This window comes from Tenrec ecaudatus, chromosome 13 (genome assembly GCF_050624435.1).
Source record: "Tenrec ecaudatus isolate mTenEca1 chromosome 13, mTenEca1.hap1, whole genome shotgun sequence".
NCBI lineage: Eukaryota > Metazoa > Chordata > Mammalia > Afrosoricida > Tenrecidae > Tenrec > Tenrec ecaudatus.
In genome coordinates, this window is record NC_134542.1 from 126,362,114 (window position 1) to 126,376,656 (window position 14,543).

Below are 14,543 nucleotides of genomic sequence, written 5' to 3' on the forward strand. Positions count from 1 at the left end.
AGCCTCACTTTCAAGGTTAAATCTCTCCTTACATTTCTTTGGATCTAATCTCTTCTCCAGCACTGGCTTGCTTGATAATATTGTGATTCCCTGTGCTGTATGCTGGCGGGGCAGATGCTTCTACTCTGCTATCTCCTGATTCAAACTCTGCTATCTCCTGATTCAATTCTTCTCATCTGCCTTACACTCATTCTGCCTGCTTGTCACCTGACCCAAGTCTGCGTAGCTTAGAGGTTTCTCTCTGCTCTGCTGCTCCAACGCTGTTTTAATCTGCATCCACAGCCCCCAGGTCTCCAGGGGTATGCTCCTGGTGAGCTTTTCTTAAGTTAATGGCTATCTTACCCCCGATCTCCATATCAAAGGTTCCCGACTCCAGAAAGGAAAGATTAAATTTCTTTACCACATGAAGAAACTCTTTCATTTTTCTTATTCCTTACCAGTACATTTTGTTTCTTCAAGAGGCGGCAAAGGGTGATACTGTACTCTGTATCTTTGCTCTTTGCCTGACTCATATCTCACTAGGACTAAAAAATTCACTTAAAAAATAAACTCATAAAAACCTTTCCTGATTCACCCCCTCTGTCCAATGAGGCTGTACAATTGTTACATGGGATATGACTCAAAAGAGCTCTTTTCCTACGGGTCCCCACGTAATGGCCAGTGTATGCCAGGGGAAGCCAGCCCCTAACACATCATCATGGGTCCGGTAGGCACAATTGTACAGCGATAATAAGTAAAGATTATAGTAAAGTCATGGAGAGCATGAGAGAGAGAAGAGAAATATTGAAATAAATGGAGTGAGACACAATTCATGGTAGCATGCTCACCTCAGCCCCGCTTGGTAGCCCACCTGGAGGGAGAGAGAGAGTCTTTAATGTTAACCAAGGCTTTTATATTTTCTGGGAACATGCAAGCCCCCTAATTAAAGGTGAAGACATACGTCACAGAAAGGGGTTGTGTTATAGGTAATACAGTAATGGAAGAGGGTGATCTAGAGGTATCCACAAAGTAGGAAGAGGAGGGATTGGGGGTGCACATGTGGCAAGATGAGTGGATCCTAGAGTTAGGATGGCAACTGGATCTCCATAAGAACCATTATCAGTAGGGTGTAAACCCAACCTACAGGAACCAAGCTAATGGTTTCAAGCTTCAAGGAGAAGTAATCCATTGTCTCCAGCAGCAGGGAGCAGACCCACCCCTGTGGTGTGGCCAGACAGCAGTCTGGCAGCGATTGCCTTCCAGGATGTCTGTAAACATCTGACCTCCCCACAATCATCACTGTTATAAAACATGTAGCTCAAGTGCATTTTGTGCAACAGGCACTAAACCAGAAATACAGAAATGAGTCTCGCCTTCTGGACGTGGTCTTAGCCTTTTGGCCATGAGTCTAACTTGGCAAAGCAACCTGGACGCAGACACGGAGAGAGAGATTTTTAAAAATAATCGTTTTATTAGGGGTTCATATAACTCATCACAATCCATACATGCATCAATTGTGTAAAGCACATTTGTACATTCATTGACCTCATCATTCTCAAAACATAAGCCGTGTCCTAACTCTGAAGTCTGCGTGAATCGCTGAGGGGGAGAGGTCTCAGGGTGAGCGGTGAGGGTGATGCTTAGGGATCATTCTGGGCCTCTGAAGTAAAGCTATGAATGGGGGGAGAGAGGTGTCTTTTTAAATATAACCATTATCTTTATTAGTGTATTTTCAAAGGTACATATAATCCTGAGCTACTGTATTTTTTACATTTATTATTTATTCTTTGATGTGTACATTTATTTTGCTCCAAACTCTCTGATAAGTACGTTTTAACTGTAAATCAGGAACATAAAAGAATTTTCATTATTATTCTTATCTCTGGAATAATCAATTAATTTACTCAGATCATCTCATGATCTAATTCAACTTTACAATAGTTTTTCTCAATGAAGCCATTTCTTCTTAACTGCAGAAAGAGGCAATGTGAGAGCTGATTCCTTAAGTCCTAGTGAATTCTTAGAACACTAAGTTTCTTTTTGTTTCTGATCTGTTTTATTTTGTGTTTTAATAAATTGGGTAACTATCTGACACCCCCATATTTGAGAAGAATGGTTACAATAAACGACAATCTCAACCTTGTAGCTAGTGTGAAATGTCACAGGCTTCCTTCACATACAAGTGATACATAATTCTCCCATAAGAAATTGTTTCATGATCTAATGAAAAGAAGGCAATATAAACATACCTTTGTTTAAATGGCCAACTATTGTAAAAACCTGCTATATGAAATACCTCCACCAGGCTCTATAAAGGAACACATATAGTTGATCAACTTGAATTCCACACATCCAGACAAAAATTTTTATAATTGGCAAAGAAAACAGACAAAAATGAAAGTCAAAAAGTCCTGTGACACTTGAAAAAAGACATTGATCCAACATTATCTCCAACTGTGGACAAATAAATATTTTCATTTTTGTATTTTAAGTTACTAGCAAAATATTGTATCTTTCTACAAACAACAAAAAAAGCCCCATAAACATACATTGTCTAGAAATGTTTTTTCTCTAACAACAGTGTCAAGTCTTTGAAGGGACACTCAAAATTTCTTCCTGAATAAAATCATTATGATCTTTGTTAAAATTACAGTAAGCAGTTCAAGCAAAGTGCATAATGCTTAGATTTTAAAGCAAGCAATTTTGATGTCATCTAATTAAAAGGTAAGTGTACATGTAAAGCTATTATAGAAATACATCCTGGGAACTCAGTCATGTGTCAGTATCTGCAGGGTGGAGGATGGGGATATTGATTGCTTCCAGAATCCTCAAACTTATAAAATGCATAATATTTGCATATTACCTACACACTCCCCCAACTCATATACTTTAAACATCTCTATATTGCAAACAATACCTAGTAGAGCGTGAATGCTATGAAGGTAACATGAACTCCACAGTGGCCCCACGCAACTCTTGTACCTCTGGTTGGATCGGCAATGCAGGTTGAGCTGGCTGTTCTTCAGAAAGAAGCGTGACCAGACCAAGGTGAATGATGCGTCTAAAGTCAGGCCTTGGACACCCAATTCAACGAGATGTGTCCTTACAAATGAGGCGACAATTACAAGGGCATCTAACGTATTTCTTTCCTGTGGGGGGGTTTTGATTGGCATCGCTTCATTGCACACTGTACACTTAACCCCCTGCTGCTGAAGCTTGCCATCCAAATTGATGAGAGATTGGCACACGCGGCAGTTTATTGCTGGACTGCCACTGGCATCAGGGCTGGCAATCGCTGTAGATGGAGGTGGGAGATCTGCTCTGGGGCTGCTTTCTTGTAAGTAGGGTGGGGCCCTGAGAATTTTTTTTGCAGGTAGAGGGATGGGCCACCAGCTTGAGGGGTTGGATGGGGGGGATAGAGTAGGGGGGCTGAGGCAGGTCTGCCCATGATAGGTAAAGATGGAGGCTTTCATTTGGAGAGGAATACCCAGAATCCAAACCGCCACCCCATTTTGCTACCACCTCCATGTCTTCCCTTCCAGGTACATTGTATCAGCACAGAATTTACGCCAAGGAAGCATGGAGGAGAGAAGGGTGTGCCCTTCCGAGTGCAGATAGACACCTTCAAGCAGAACGAGAATGGGGAGTACACTGAACACCTGCACTCCGCCAGCTGCCAGATCAAAGTGTTCAAGGTAGGGCAGCCTTGCCACATCCTCCTCCAGGCTGTGGATGCAGCCGTCAGTGGGCCTGCCTGTGTTTACCCTGCAGCTCAGATCTTGGAGGTTCTTAGCCCAGGTTCTACCTGTGCTCCTGGATAGGGTGATGGCCTCACCCCTTGGTAGGTGTCCTTTTAAGTGTGTCGTTTGCTCAGCCATCAACAGAAACGTTGAGGTCCCTGGACATCAGTGCTTGGCTCAACTTTTGAGGATTTGCAGATTCTTAGATTTTTTTCCCCCTTCCAATGAATTTGTAATTGTCCACAGGTGCTCACATTATTGTCCATTAAGAATCAAATTGGGTTTATGTCTTATTGTAATCAAATGTATATATTGGACTTATATATATTTGATTGCAATAAGACATAAGCAGATGCTTCACATTAGGGAAACTATTTATAAATAGGTATATAAAAAGTATTTTGAATAGTTACTAAATCATACAAATATCTTATGCTAGCAGATTGTTTATTTAAAGGGAAAAGCTAATTTTATGGAAAAAAAAAAGAATCAAATCGGGATCTACTGGAGGCCTGGCACATTTCCCACAGAGGCCCGATGCCATTTCTCTCTGCAATGTATTCCTACTGGGACACAGCATCTTCTCCATTCTCCCCGTCCTGCCTCACTGCTGCAGTTACCCAGTGCTGCCCTCCATCTCATTAGGGGACAGACTGCCTCCTGGAGATGCTAGCCTTGATCTAGTTCCTGGCGCCATGTGGCTTCAAGGAGAGGAAGTGTTGAGGCGTGAGGGGAGGAGACCTGAGCAGGCCTGTGGCTCTGCTCTGAGGCCTCTACCCCTTGTGTGGTGGAGAGGGAGAGGGTATGGACCTGCTTGATCTCAGGAGTTGCCTGAATACGTAGCTGCCAGTATCTTCCCAACTTTGCTCACACTAAGATGAATTTAGAGCATCTGAACAAGACATCTTGGATTCTGAGAGCAAGTCTTTTTCAGATAGGGCTTAATAGAAAACTGGGTCAGTCAGGATGAACCACCTGGAAGGGAGAGGATGTGAAACATCCACAGGAAGACTATCATCCTAGCAATTGAATGGTTTGATAGCTCCTACCCATATGGGACAAGAGTCCAGGTGGTGTAGGGGTTACAAATTAGTCAGCTAACTTTAAGGTCAAAGCAATTTGGAATTACCAGCCACTCCACGGGACAAAGATGGGATTTTCTACTCTGAGAAAGAGTGACAGCCTGAGAGACTCACAGGGGAAGTTCTACTTTGTTCTATAGGGTCGATATGAGTCGGCATTGACTCTATAGTTTGTTGTTGGCTTAACAACACCGGACGCTCTCAAAGGTAAACAGTGGCATCTGCCTTCTTATAGCATCTGTCAGAGCCTAGTAGACAGAAGGAACTCCGCAGTGATTGTGAAATGTGCCAATGGCAGCAGAAGTAGGACAAACCAAGGATGAGTCCATGGCCTCAGTCAGGAGACCAGACTGGCAACACTTGTCCCAACAGATAAGGAATCAGCTGCGTGAAAACTGTGGGCTAGGACTCTGAGGTCACATCCGGCTCCATGGATTAGAACTCATGACCAATCAGGGTTGCCGGCTCAGATGTGGGGGGAAGAATCATTGGTGGTTGTCAGTTGCTGTAGAATTGGCATCTAGCTCCTGATGGATCTTTTGGACTGAGTTTTTAGAATTAGATTACCAGGCCTTTCTTCCTAGCCTAGTCTGGAAACTCTGCTGTAACCTTGTGACATCATATAACACCTCAGGCTCCATGGACGGGTGGTAGCTACACATGAGGCAAGATGTCTGGGCATTGCTACATGGAAAACAAGAATCTTACCTCTGACTCTCTAAATCCCTGAAGTTGTGGTCAGAGTGTATTTTGGTCTTTCCTACCAGAGTCATGAGTACCTTCAGAAGCCCGCTTTGAGATTATGAGGCACTGAAATCAATCTTTGTTGGAAGTTGCAGATCTCCCCCATATTGCTTCCTATGGCTGCTATTACTGCCTACAGCAAATTTAGTGGTTTACAATAACACATCTATTATTATTTACACCTGGAGGTCAGAAATCCAAAATTGGTTCATGGAGCTAAAATCCAGGCATTGGCAGAGATACATTATTTCCAGAGCCTCCCCTTCCTTGCCAGTCCTGGCTACCCAGCTAAACCAATTACAGGTCACACCTGGGGAACAGACCGCTGTATTCTACTCTCAGACCATGGCTCACTTCCTAATCTAGATATACTCTGAGGGTGAGATACCATGCTGGGCAGTGGGAGAGAGGGGCGAGGTGGGAGCTCTCTGCCTTCGAAAGCTCTCCTTTCGATGCCCAATTCAGAATTCACAAGTGGGAGCGCACTGAGGCCTCTGCCCACCAGACTGCTCAGCCACACATCTGGGAACTTGCCTGGAAGCCTCCTGGTCTGAGTTCCATGGGGCTAGCCTTAGCTTCTCTGGCAGCAAAGTATGAGCCTCATATCACCTGAAAGGGGCGTCATAGGCTGTCTGAGAGGGTATGTCCACTTCAACCGTAGTCCCCATTCACAGAAGCAGTTGAGATGGGCGTGAACAAGTACCTGGAAGAGGTGAGCGCAACTCATTAACTCCTCTCCCCTTGGGGTATCCCATTAGTGAAAGCACTCTAAGGCTCTGTCTGTGTATGGCATCAGGTCTCTGAGGGGTGAGAGGTTAGGAAGGAAAGACAGTGTCCCCTCTTAGAATGGCCAGCTTTCTCAGGCATATGGAGAAGGAGCACTTCCTTACCCTCTGAGCGAATTCTTTCTTTCTTTTTTACATTTTATTAGGGGCTCATACAACTCTTATCACAATCCATATATATACATACATCAATTGTATAAAGCACATCCATACATTCTTTGCCCCAATCATTTTCAAAGCATTTGCTCTCCACTTAAACCCTTTGTATCAGGTCCTCTTTTTTTTTCTTTCCTTCAAGAAATTGTGAAATAGATATACTCAAGCTTGCCACTTTGACTCCTTTAAAATATACAACTTAGCGACGTTCGCTATATTCACCACAGTTTCTCCCATTGCCTTTATTCATTTGCCAAAGTCTCCCATCGTCCTGAATTGGCACTTAGTGCTCTTTATGCAGTAACCCCCATGGGCTTCCCTCCAGCTCCTGGTCAGCACGGATGATGGGTGTCCTCTATGCGTTTGCCAAGTCGAGACCTTTCACATAAGCAAGGTCTTATAATATTTGTCCTTTTGTGCCCGACAGCTCATTCAGCATGCATTTTGCTGATCTGTTCATATGGTGTACACTTGGGTTGTGTCTACCCTTTGGCAATAGAGAGTCTGCAGTGAATAATGGGGTACGTGGTGTTTAATCTTGAGGATGCACTTCAGCCTTGCTGTGCTAATCTCTAGGTTAGAGGAATAGTAGTACCTATGAGGCACAGACACCCTTTATAAGTACCCTAGGTGTGCTGGCTGCCCAGGAATGGCAGCCTTGGCCATTCCTGAGGTAGCCTCAGTGGGCCCATTTGCACGGTGACAGATGAAGATGCTACCCTACATGTGCAGTGTAAGCTGAAGCATGGCAGAGTTTCAGGAGCTGGAGGATGGCAGCCTTCATCATATTTCCAGGTTTTCTAACCAGTGAAGCCAGACCTGCTGGCCACAGTAATCCTTCATTCCCTTTACTCCCCCCATGAGTCACTCAGGATGCACTGGGATTTTCCATGGTTCCTGAAGGTTCAGTAAGTCTTGGTGGTGTCTTAATCAAGCACCCGACTGCTAACTGAAAAGATGGCAGCTCAACCTTTTGAAGCTGCTTCATAGAATGAAAGATGTGACAGTATGTTCCCAATGAAGACTACATCCTTGTGAACTTTGTGGAGCAGTTAAATGCTGTCCTATAGGAGAGCTATGCATCTGAATTGACTCAATGGCAATGCATTTATGGATCTTCAAGGTTTCTCTCTTTAAGCAAGTAGTCATTGGGAAAGATCCCTTCCAAGTACATCACAAGAGCAGCCGAGTGAACAGGACTCAATAGCAGCTTCTGCGTTCCCTCGGCGTGGTAGTGAGAGTGTTCCAAGAACATGTGTTTGAGGTTGAGAGGTGAGAAAGACAATCTGTGAGCTCCTTCCAGGGCTGCAGGGTCTCTGGGGCAAGTAGAGAGTCTGCAGGCCTAGGAGTTACCATTTGACCTTGGGTCTTCCTCTAGCAGCGTATCTGTGTCTGCTCTGCACTAACTGGATTTCTGTGCTCTCCAATGACAGCCAAAGGGAGCTGACCGGAAACAGAAAACTGACCGGGAGAAGATGGAGAAAAGAACTGCCCAAGAGAAGGAGAAATACCAGCCATCTTATGAAACCACCATCCTCACAGAGGTGAATGGCCGAACTGTTGGGCTCGGTACCACTGGCTTTCTATGAAAAGAAAGACAGTGTCATAACATTGCCAATGCTTCTCTTTTGAATTGGGACGCACACAATTAAATCGTGATGTGTTCCCACAATAGGTGCAGGATTTGGTTCTAGAATCACTGGGTCAAAGGCTATGTGGACTTCCTCTTAACCTTGGCACCTCCACCAGCCTATTCCAGCCACCTGTAGAGCAGTACTTCCTGTTGAGATGGTCGCAGGCTTCGCTTCTGCCTGTCATGCGTCACAACCAGTGCCTCCTCTTCTGTTAGACTCTACTCCCTGCCCCTCCCAAATTACTCTGTAATCACAAGGCCCTTCATGAGTTAAGGATGTGTTCAACTTGAGACAGTAGTCAAGAACATAGTCTTTGGTGATGAGGCACTGTGAGTGTCTGTATGCATATGTGCGTATGTGTGAGAGTATTATGTGTTTGCATATATATATATATATATATATATATGTAAGTAAAAATTATGGCTTCAAAATCATAGCTGCCTTATTAAACAAACTATCAGAAGCTTGTTTGTTGACACCTTCCTTGTAGGCCTTCCTAAAATAATTCTGTGCTCTCTGATCTAGACCAACCTTCCGAATGCTGAGACGCTTTCATACAGTTCCTCACGTTGTGGTGACACCCTCAACTATAAAATTAGTTTTGTTGCTACTTCATAACGGTAATTTTGCTACGGTTATGAATCAGGCAACCCCTGTGAAAGGGTCGTTCGATTTCCCCCAAGGGGTCGCGACCCACGGGTTGAGAACCGCTCATCTATCCCATGTCAAAATGACAGATTGGGCATCCTGGAGGGGCTCAAAGCATGTTACTTTTAAAAAAAGGTCAGGGGGAAGATCAGGGTTGTAGGGTAGATAGGCTAAGGTTTTCTTATTCTTTGCAAACAGCCCTGCTCTACTTTTGGAATGAGCAGGTACATTTTTTATGATGGGAAAAATTCCTTGGTATATCTTTCCTGACCTTTTCACTTCCCATTGAAGTTTCAATTTTGTTCAAACATCTTCCTAATAAGTCCCTGTGATTATCCCATGTCCCTCAAGAAAATGTTTTCAAGATTATCCGTTCAGAATCCCAAATAAGAGTGGCTATAATCTTCTGAGCTGATCAGTCTCCGTCTTGAATTTTACCAGCCTAGGAGGGAAACTACTCTTTCGCTACTCCTCCCAGCTGTGTTTGAAGGCACCCTAAGGAAACTGAGACAAGCGTAATCAGTCATAGATGGCAATCACTAATAGACGGCAATCAGTAGATGGATGCAGAGTTGTTCTTTCAGTATTACACCAGGAGAAGTTGTCTGCATCCATCTACTGATTGCAGAGATGTGTTGAAAAACATTCTGTTCGAAGTAAATCATACATTCTGTGTGATATGGAACCCTAATAGTAGTACTTTCTACTTTACCTTATATATGTGAGTGTGTGTGTGTGTGTGTGTGTGTGTGTCATGATCCACATGCGGAAGAGGCAAAACTATAAAAACTACCCGTATTTTGTCAAAGCAGACAGATATGTCTCTCATTGTACTGGTTCTGAGCTGACCATGGCCAGAGGGACCAGATGTGGGAGGAGCCTTGTCCCAGCCTTGGCACCAGGATCAAGGCCTGCATCTTCTAAGTTAGGCACCACACCAGCTTCTCCCCATGCCTGTCCCCCTTTTGTTTCCCCTCCCTGTGCCCTGACCTGTTCTGGGGAATATGCTTGGAGTGTTCCATACTCCCACTGCCTTCCACCATGACCACCTTTCCACTTAGAGATTTTCCTCACGTTCCCTGCTCCTATCTTGAGACTCATCTCTGATATTGCTAGTAGAGGTGAGACCCTGGTATTCCTTATACCGTGTTCTGGTCACTTCAGTGCAGTTGGTGGAAATCTCCACCTGACTAGTGACCTTGTCTGGAAGCAAGTGTGAAGTGATGGCGCATGGAACGCCTACCTCTATCAGCTCATCAGTACCAACAAATTCCAGCCCATGCTAGCAGCGTAGTTAAATATTTACCAGCCCCGTGGCTGAGTGGATGATAGTAAATCTTCAGGAATGTTTCAACTCGATGCTCTGTAAGGAAATGCCACTGGAAGGAAGGGGAGAGATTAAGTCTTCATTCTTAGACTTTCCCAACAGGCAACGCTTGTGCGCCTTTTCCTTCTTCGGGAGATTCCCACATGTGCTCATGTTTTGACCTTGCATAAGAAGCTCCTAGAGGACAAGTCTCACATCTTAATCTTTGAGGTCTCCCTTAGGTTCCAGCAGCGTGCTCTAAATGGAAAATTAAGTGTGGGATGCTGCTGAGGAGAAGCTGCTGAGGCTGCTGGTTAGCACTTTAGAGAGTTCTCCTTGCAAAAAAGAGTCCAAGTTACTGACTATTTTTTGTTGGGAAGTTTTGCGATCTGTGTTCTCTGTAATATGTATGACACACTCTTTCTGAGTAACTGGCTTGTTTTCTGGAGCGAGCCCTCTATTTTCCTGTGGCCCTAGGAATCATGTGACTGACTGGGTTGGTTTGACTACCAGGAGACAGGGAGAAAGGCATCTCACATTATTCTGGGAAGGTCTCTTTTCTACTCGAGTGGGTTTTATCTGGATGGCCTGCCTCCTCTTTGTCCCCATCCCTAACTCACTGTGGGACTGACTGTGCGTTGGTTGCGTGATGAAAAGTCTGTGGCTTCTTGTTCTGACTGCAATGGGTGCTTGCGTAGGAGGACCAGAAAAAGAGTCAGCTCTCTCCCTGACCCCAGCCTCTCCAAGCCCCCATGCCCTCGAGTCACTGCTGTTTTCCTCTCTCCTCAGTGTTCGCCATGGCCTGACATGGCCTACCAAGTGAACAGTGCCCCATCCCCAAGTTACAATGGCTCTCCAAACAGCTTCGGCCTTGGCGAAGGGTATGTCCAAGCTCTCTCCCTTTGCATCTCCTGGAGGGATGGTGGTGGTGGCAAGTTCCTGTCCTGACCTTCTCCTCTGTATCTTTCTTCTCCTCGATAGCTTGGCGTTGATTTAAGTTTTGAGGGGTGCTAACTGATATTGCATTAATAACCCTTCCTAGCCTTTCTCCCTGTTAAATTTCATGTATTGTGCTGTTGTTACTGTTGTTGAGAATAATATTACACAGCAAAACACACATACCGATTCAGCAGTTTCTACATGTCCCTTTTAATGCAGTTGGTTGCATCCTTTGAGTTGTACACCCATTCTCACCTTGTCTGTGGGTTCTTTCTCCTCCTTTACCATAAATGTACTGCCCTCTGAGTGGCCTATCTCATCTTTCAAGTTGGCAATGTTAATTTGATTCCACACAGACAGTTCGTAAGAGTATCATGCTCAAGGCAGACCTTTTTTTTTACTAGGTAAGCTAAAGTATTTTTGGATTTTTAAGAGAAGTTCAGAGATATTTTTGGTTTAAAGTTTAAAGATGATCTCTGGGCAGTAGTTTCGAGGGTTCACCCAATCATCATGAGTCAAGAAAATCTAGAGTCCTAGCGATTTTGACATTCTGGTCTTCATTTTGCCTCCTGTGATCATGATTCTTCGGTGGGATCTTTGGTCCAAATGCTTACTAATGGTAGCTTTTAGTCTCATGAAAAGGAGGCAGTTGTTTACGGAGGCAGTTGCCACACATTCCAAATCCACATCTTCTCCCTGACTCTCTCTCCTCCTTTGTGGATCCAGAGACCATTTGTGCCTTGGATGCAAGCTTTTAAGACCTCAGGCCCTATTCAGTGAACTAGGTGGTAGAACCGAAACATTAAACATGTCATTAGGCCACATAACTGGGATGTCCTATGAAATGCTGACCTTAAACCACCAAACCAAAGGACCAACAGTCTTAAGTTGATTAGTTAAATATATATAAGCAATCTGAGTTGCTACTCATTTTTTATTTTTTTGGTCATTGTCAGATGAGGTGGTACCCTCCAAAATTGGAATTGCCTTGAGTGGAGCAGAACTTCCATAGCACACACTTTTCCTGCTAGGGGAGCATGGAGTAACTCACTCTGAGTTAGTGCACTCAGTGGCACTGGGAAGGTCCTCTCTTGTCACAATGAATTTTTTCATAAAAGCATTTTCACCCAAACCAGAGAACAGTGTGCGGCTATGGGATTTTTGTCTCCTGCTTGGGAAAAATGCCACAGAAACTGTTGTGATGTTGAACACAGCTTACAGCGCTATGGGAAAAACTCAAGTGTATGAATGGTTTTCTCATTTCATGAAAGGTAAAATGTTGATTGATGACAAACCTTGTTCTGAACATCCATCAACCGCCCTAATGGACAAAAATGTTGACTCGTAGTGCATTTGGAGTTCGTTCCACCAGGTCAGACTGTTAATCAAGCTTCCTAGTTTGAGGTTCTGAAAAGATAGCATAACAGTGCATGACAAAAACCCTGATCTGTTGCATATGGGGGACTGGTTTTGCCACCACGACAATGCACCTGCTCATATAGCCATCTCAGGGTGCCAGTTTTTGGCTAAAAACAGCATACCTCTCTTGCTCCATGCCCCTTACTCACCTGACCTCACTCTGTGTGACTACTTTTTGTTTCCACAATTGAAGAGGGACATGAAAGGACAGCGATTTAATGATGTAGAAAAGGTGAAGAAGAAGAAAAAACGAAGGAGATGCTATCAGCCATCCAAGCAGATGTGTTTGAAAAATGTTTCCAAGAACCGGAATCGCAGATTTGACAAATGTATTAAGTGTAATGGAGAGTACCTTGAAGGTGATACGGTTGTTTTGTAAAAAAAAAAAATTAAATAAACAGCTTTGAAAAAATATGGTTTTGGGGGGACCCCCTCATATATTTTCACACAACACTTATAGTAATTGACTCTGCAGCCCTATCCTTAATCAATGTGATTTTAAAAATTACTATTAATGCCCCCTGCAATTTTTCCTCTCCCTCCTGCCCATGGTCACCACCAATAAACTTTTTTCTGTATATGACATTAAGTAAAAAATATTGTTACTAAGATTCCAGTACACACATGCATAGGTATGTTCCAAACAAACTATTTAAACATGTCTGCAATTAGCGGATGGCTGTGGGCAAGCTCTCTCCGTGAGATATTTGTCTTTGTTCTGTTGGGGTATCCTCAAAAAAGGTATAGCCAAAAGCCAAAACAGTGACTTTCAAGGGAACTTGTTGGCCAAGTAAATTCAAGACCAAAGATTCTGATAACTGATTCTGGTGACTCTAAAGGATCAGTTATTAAAGATTTTATCAAGAGATGGGGGCTTATTATGATATTTTAAGAACAAACAAAACCCCCATTGTGGTAGTTACATTATCTGTTGTCAATTTGAGACTTAAGAGTGAAGGGGTGGAGTTTCGTCTGTCAGTCAGGCTGCAGCTTGATGACCTCATTTGGAGGTGCTAAGGAGAAAAATAGCTCGCTGGAGGTGGGACACATGCTCACTCCCTGCGAGACATTACTGATGATGAGCCTGATGGATGCTGCTAGAGTTCTGGAGCTGGAGGAGCCACGTGGAGACCCCTGACAGTGCTGAGATGCTTACACTACCACTGGATCCACAAGACTTTCCACCCACTGCCCTGTGATCTTCCTATATTCAACATTATTACATGCATTTTATGAGTCTGAAGAGGATTTTATAGCTTAGTATCAGATATATGGGCTATTATTGGGCTTATGGACTTGATTTGGCCTGGCCTGGGATGTTTTCTCAATATTCAAGTGTTCTTGTATACAAAGCTCTTTCTTATACACATATGAGTGTCCATGAATTTGGTTCTCTAGTCTACCCAGACTGACACAGCCATATTGGTGAGAAAAGGGCAAGGAAAACACTGAGGAAATGTTTTCATCACGTAACGCACGTGCTCATTGTTCAAGGGCAGTGAGAGTTGGGAGATCTTACTTTCTCCACCCTACAGCATTTATCTTGCTCTTTCAGACATCTTCTAGTTCCCCAAACCGAAAGAACATTGAAAAGGGACACACTTTGAGTTCCCGAAGATGCCATCTTGAATATGATATAATTCCAGAATAGTCATCTTGATATGATATAAGTTGAAGAGCACAAAATTCTTGGGGAAAGTGTTGGAGAGATGGAAAACCCCCTGCCTTCAGAAGTGTGTAGATATTTTTATTTACGAAATGCCTATGATTTTTGTAGCAATACTTTTTGGCAAGTGAGATTGTACAGTATTTGTCTGTTTCTGATTGCCAACACAGTCTCTTCAAACGCTGTATGGATAGCGCGCGTAGCACTTAGCCCGACTGCTTCTCCTCCTGGCGGAGTAGTTTTCCACTGTAGATCAACATGACATTTGCATGACATTTGCATGACATTTGCATGACATTTGCTGTGTCCATTTCTCAGTTGACAGGTACTTAGGTTATTTCCTCCTTGGGGCTGTTGTGAGTAGTGCTTCCAGGAACATTGGTGTTCAAGTCTCTATTTGTGTCTGCTTTCAAAATATGTTCTTTCGAGTGTGTACCTAAGAATG

At 43.7% G+C, this 14,543-nt stretch overlaps 1 protein-coding gene across 1 annotated transcript in view; it reads left to right on the forward strand.

Moving 5' to 3' along the window:
* Positions 1–14,543, forward strand: part of TFCP2L1 (transcription factor CP2 like 1) — an 81,321-nt gene that overhangs the window by 41,783 nt on the left and 24,995 nt on the right. Inside the window, exons 6-8 of the mRNA XM_075529518.1 lie at positions 3,522–3,674; positions 7,920–8,030; positions 10,864–10,955. Of these exons, the coding sequence (XP_075385633.1) occupies positions 3,522–3,674; positions 7,920–8,030; positions 10,864–10,955 (356 nt within the window). The remainder of the gene's footprint in view (positions 1–3,521; positions 3,675–7,919; positions 8,031–10,863; positions 10,956–14,543) is intronic.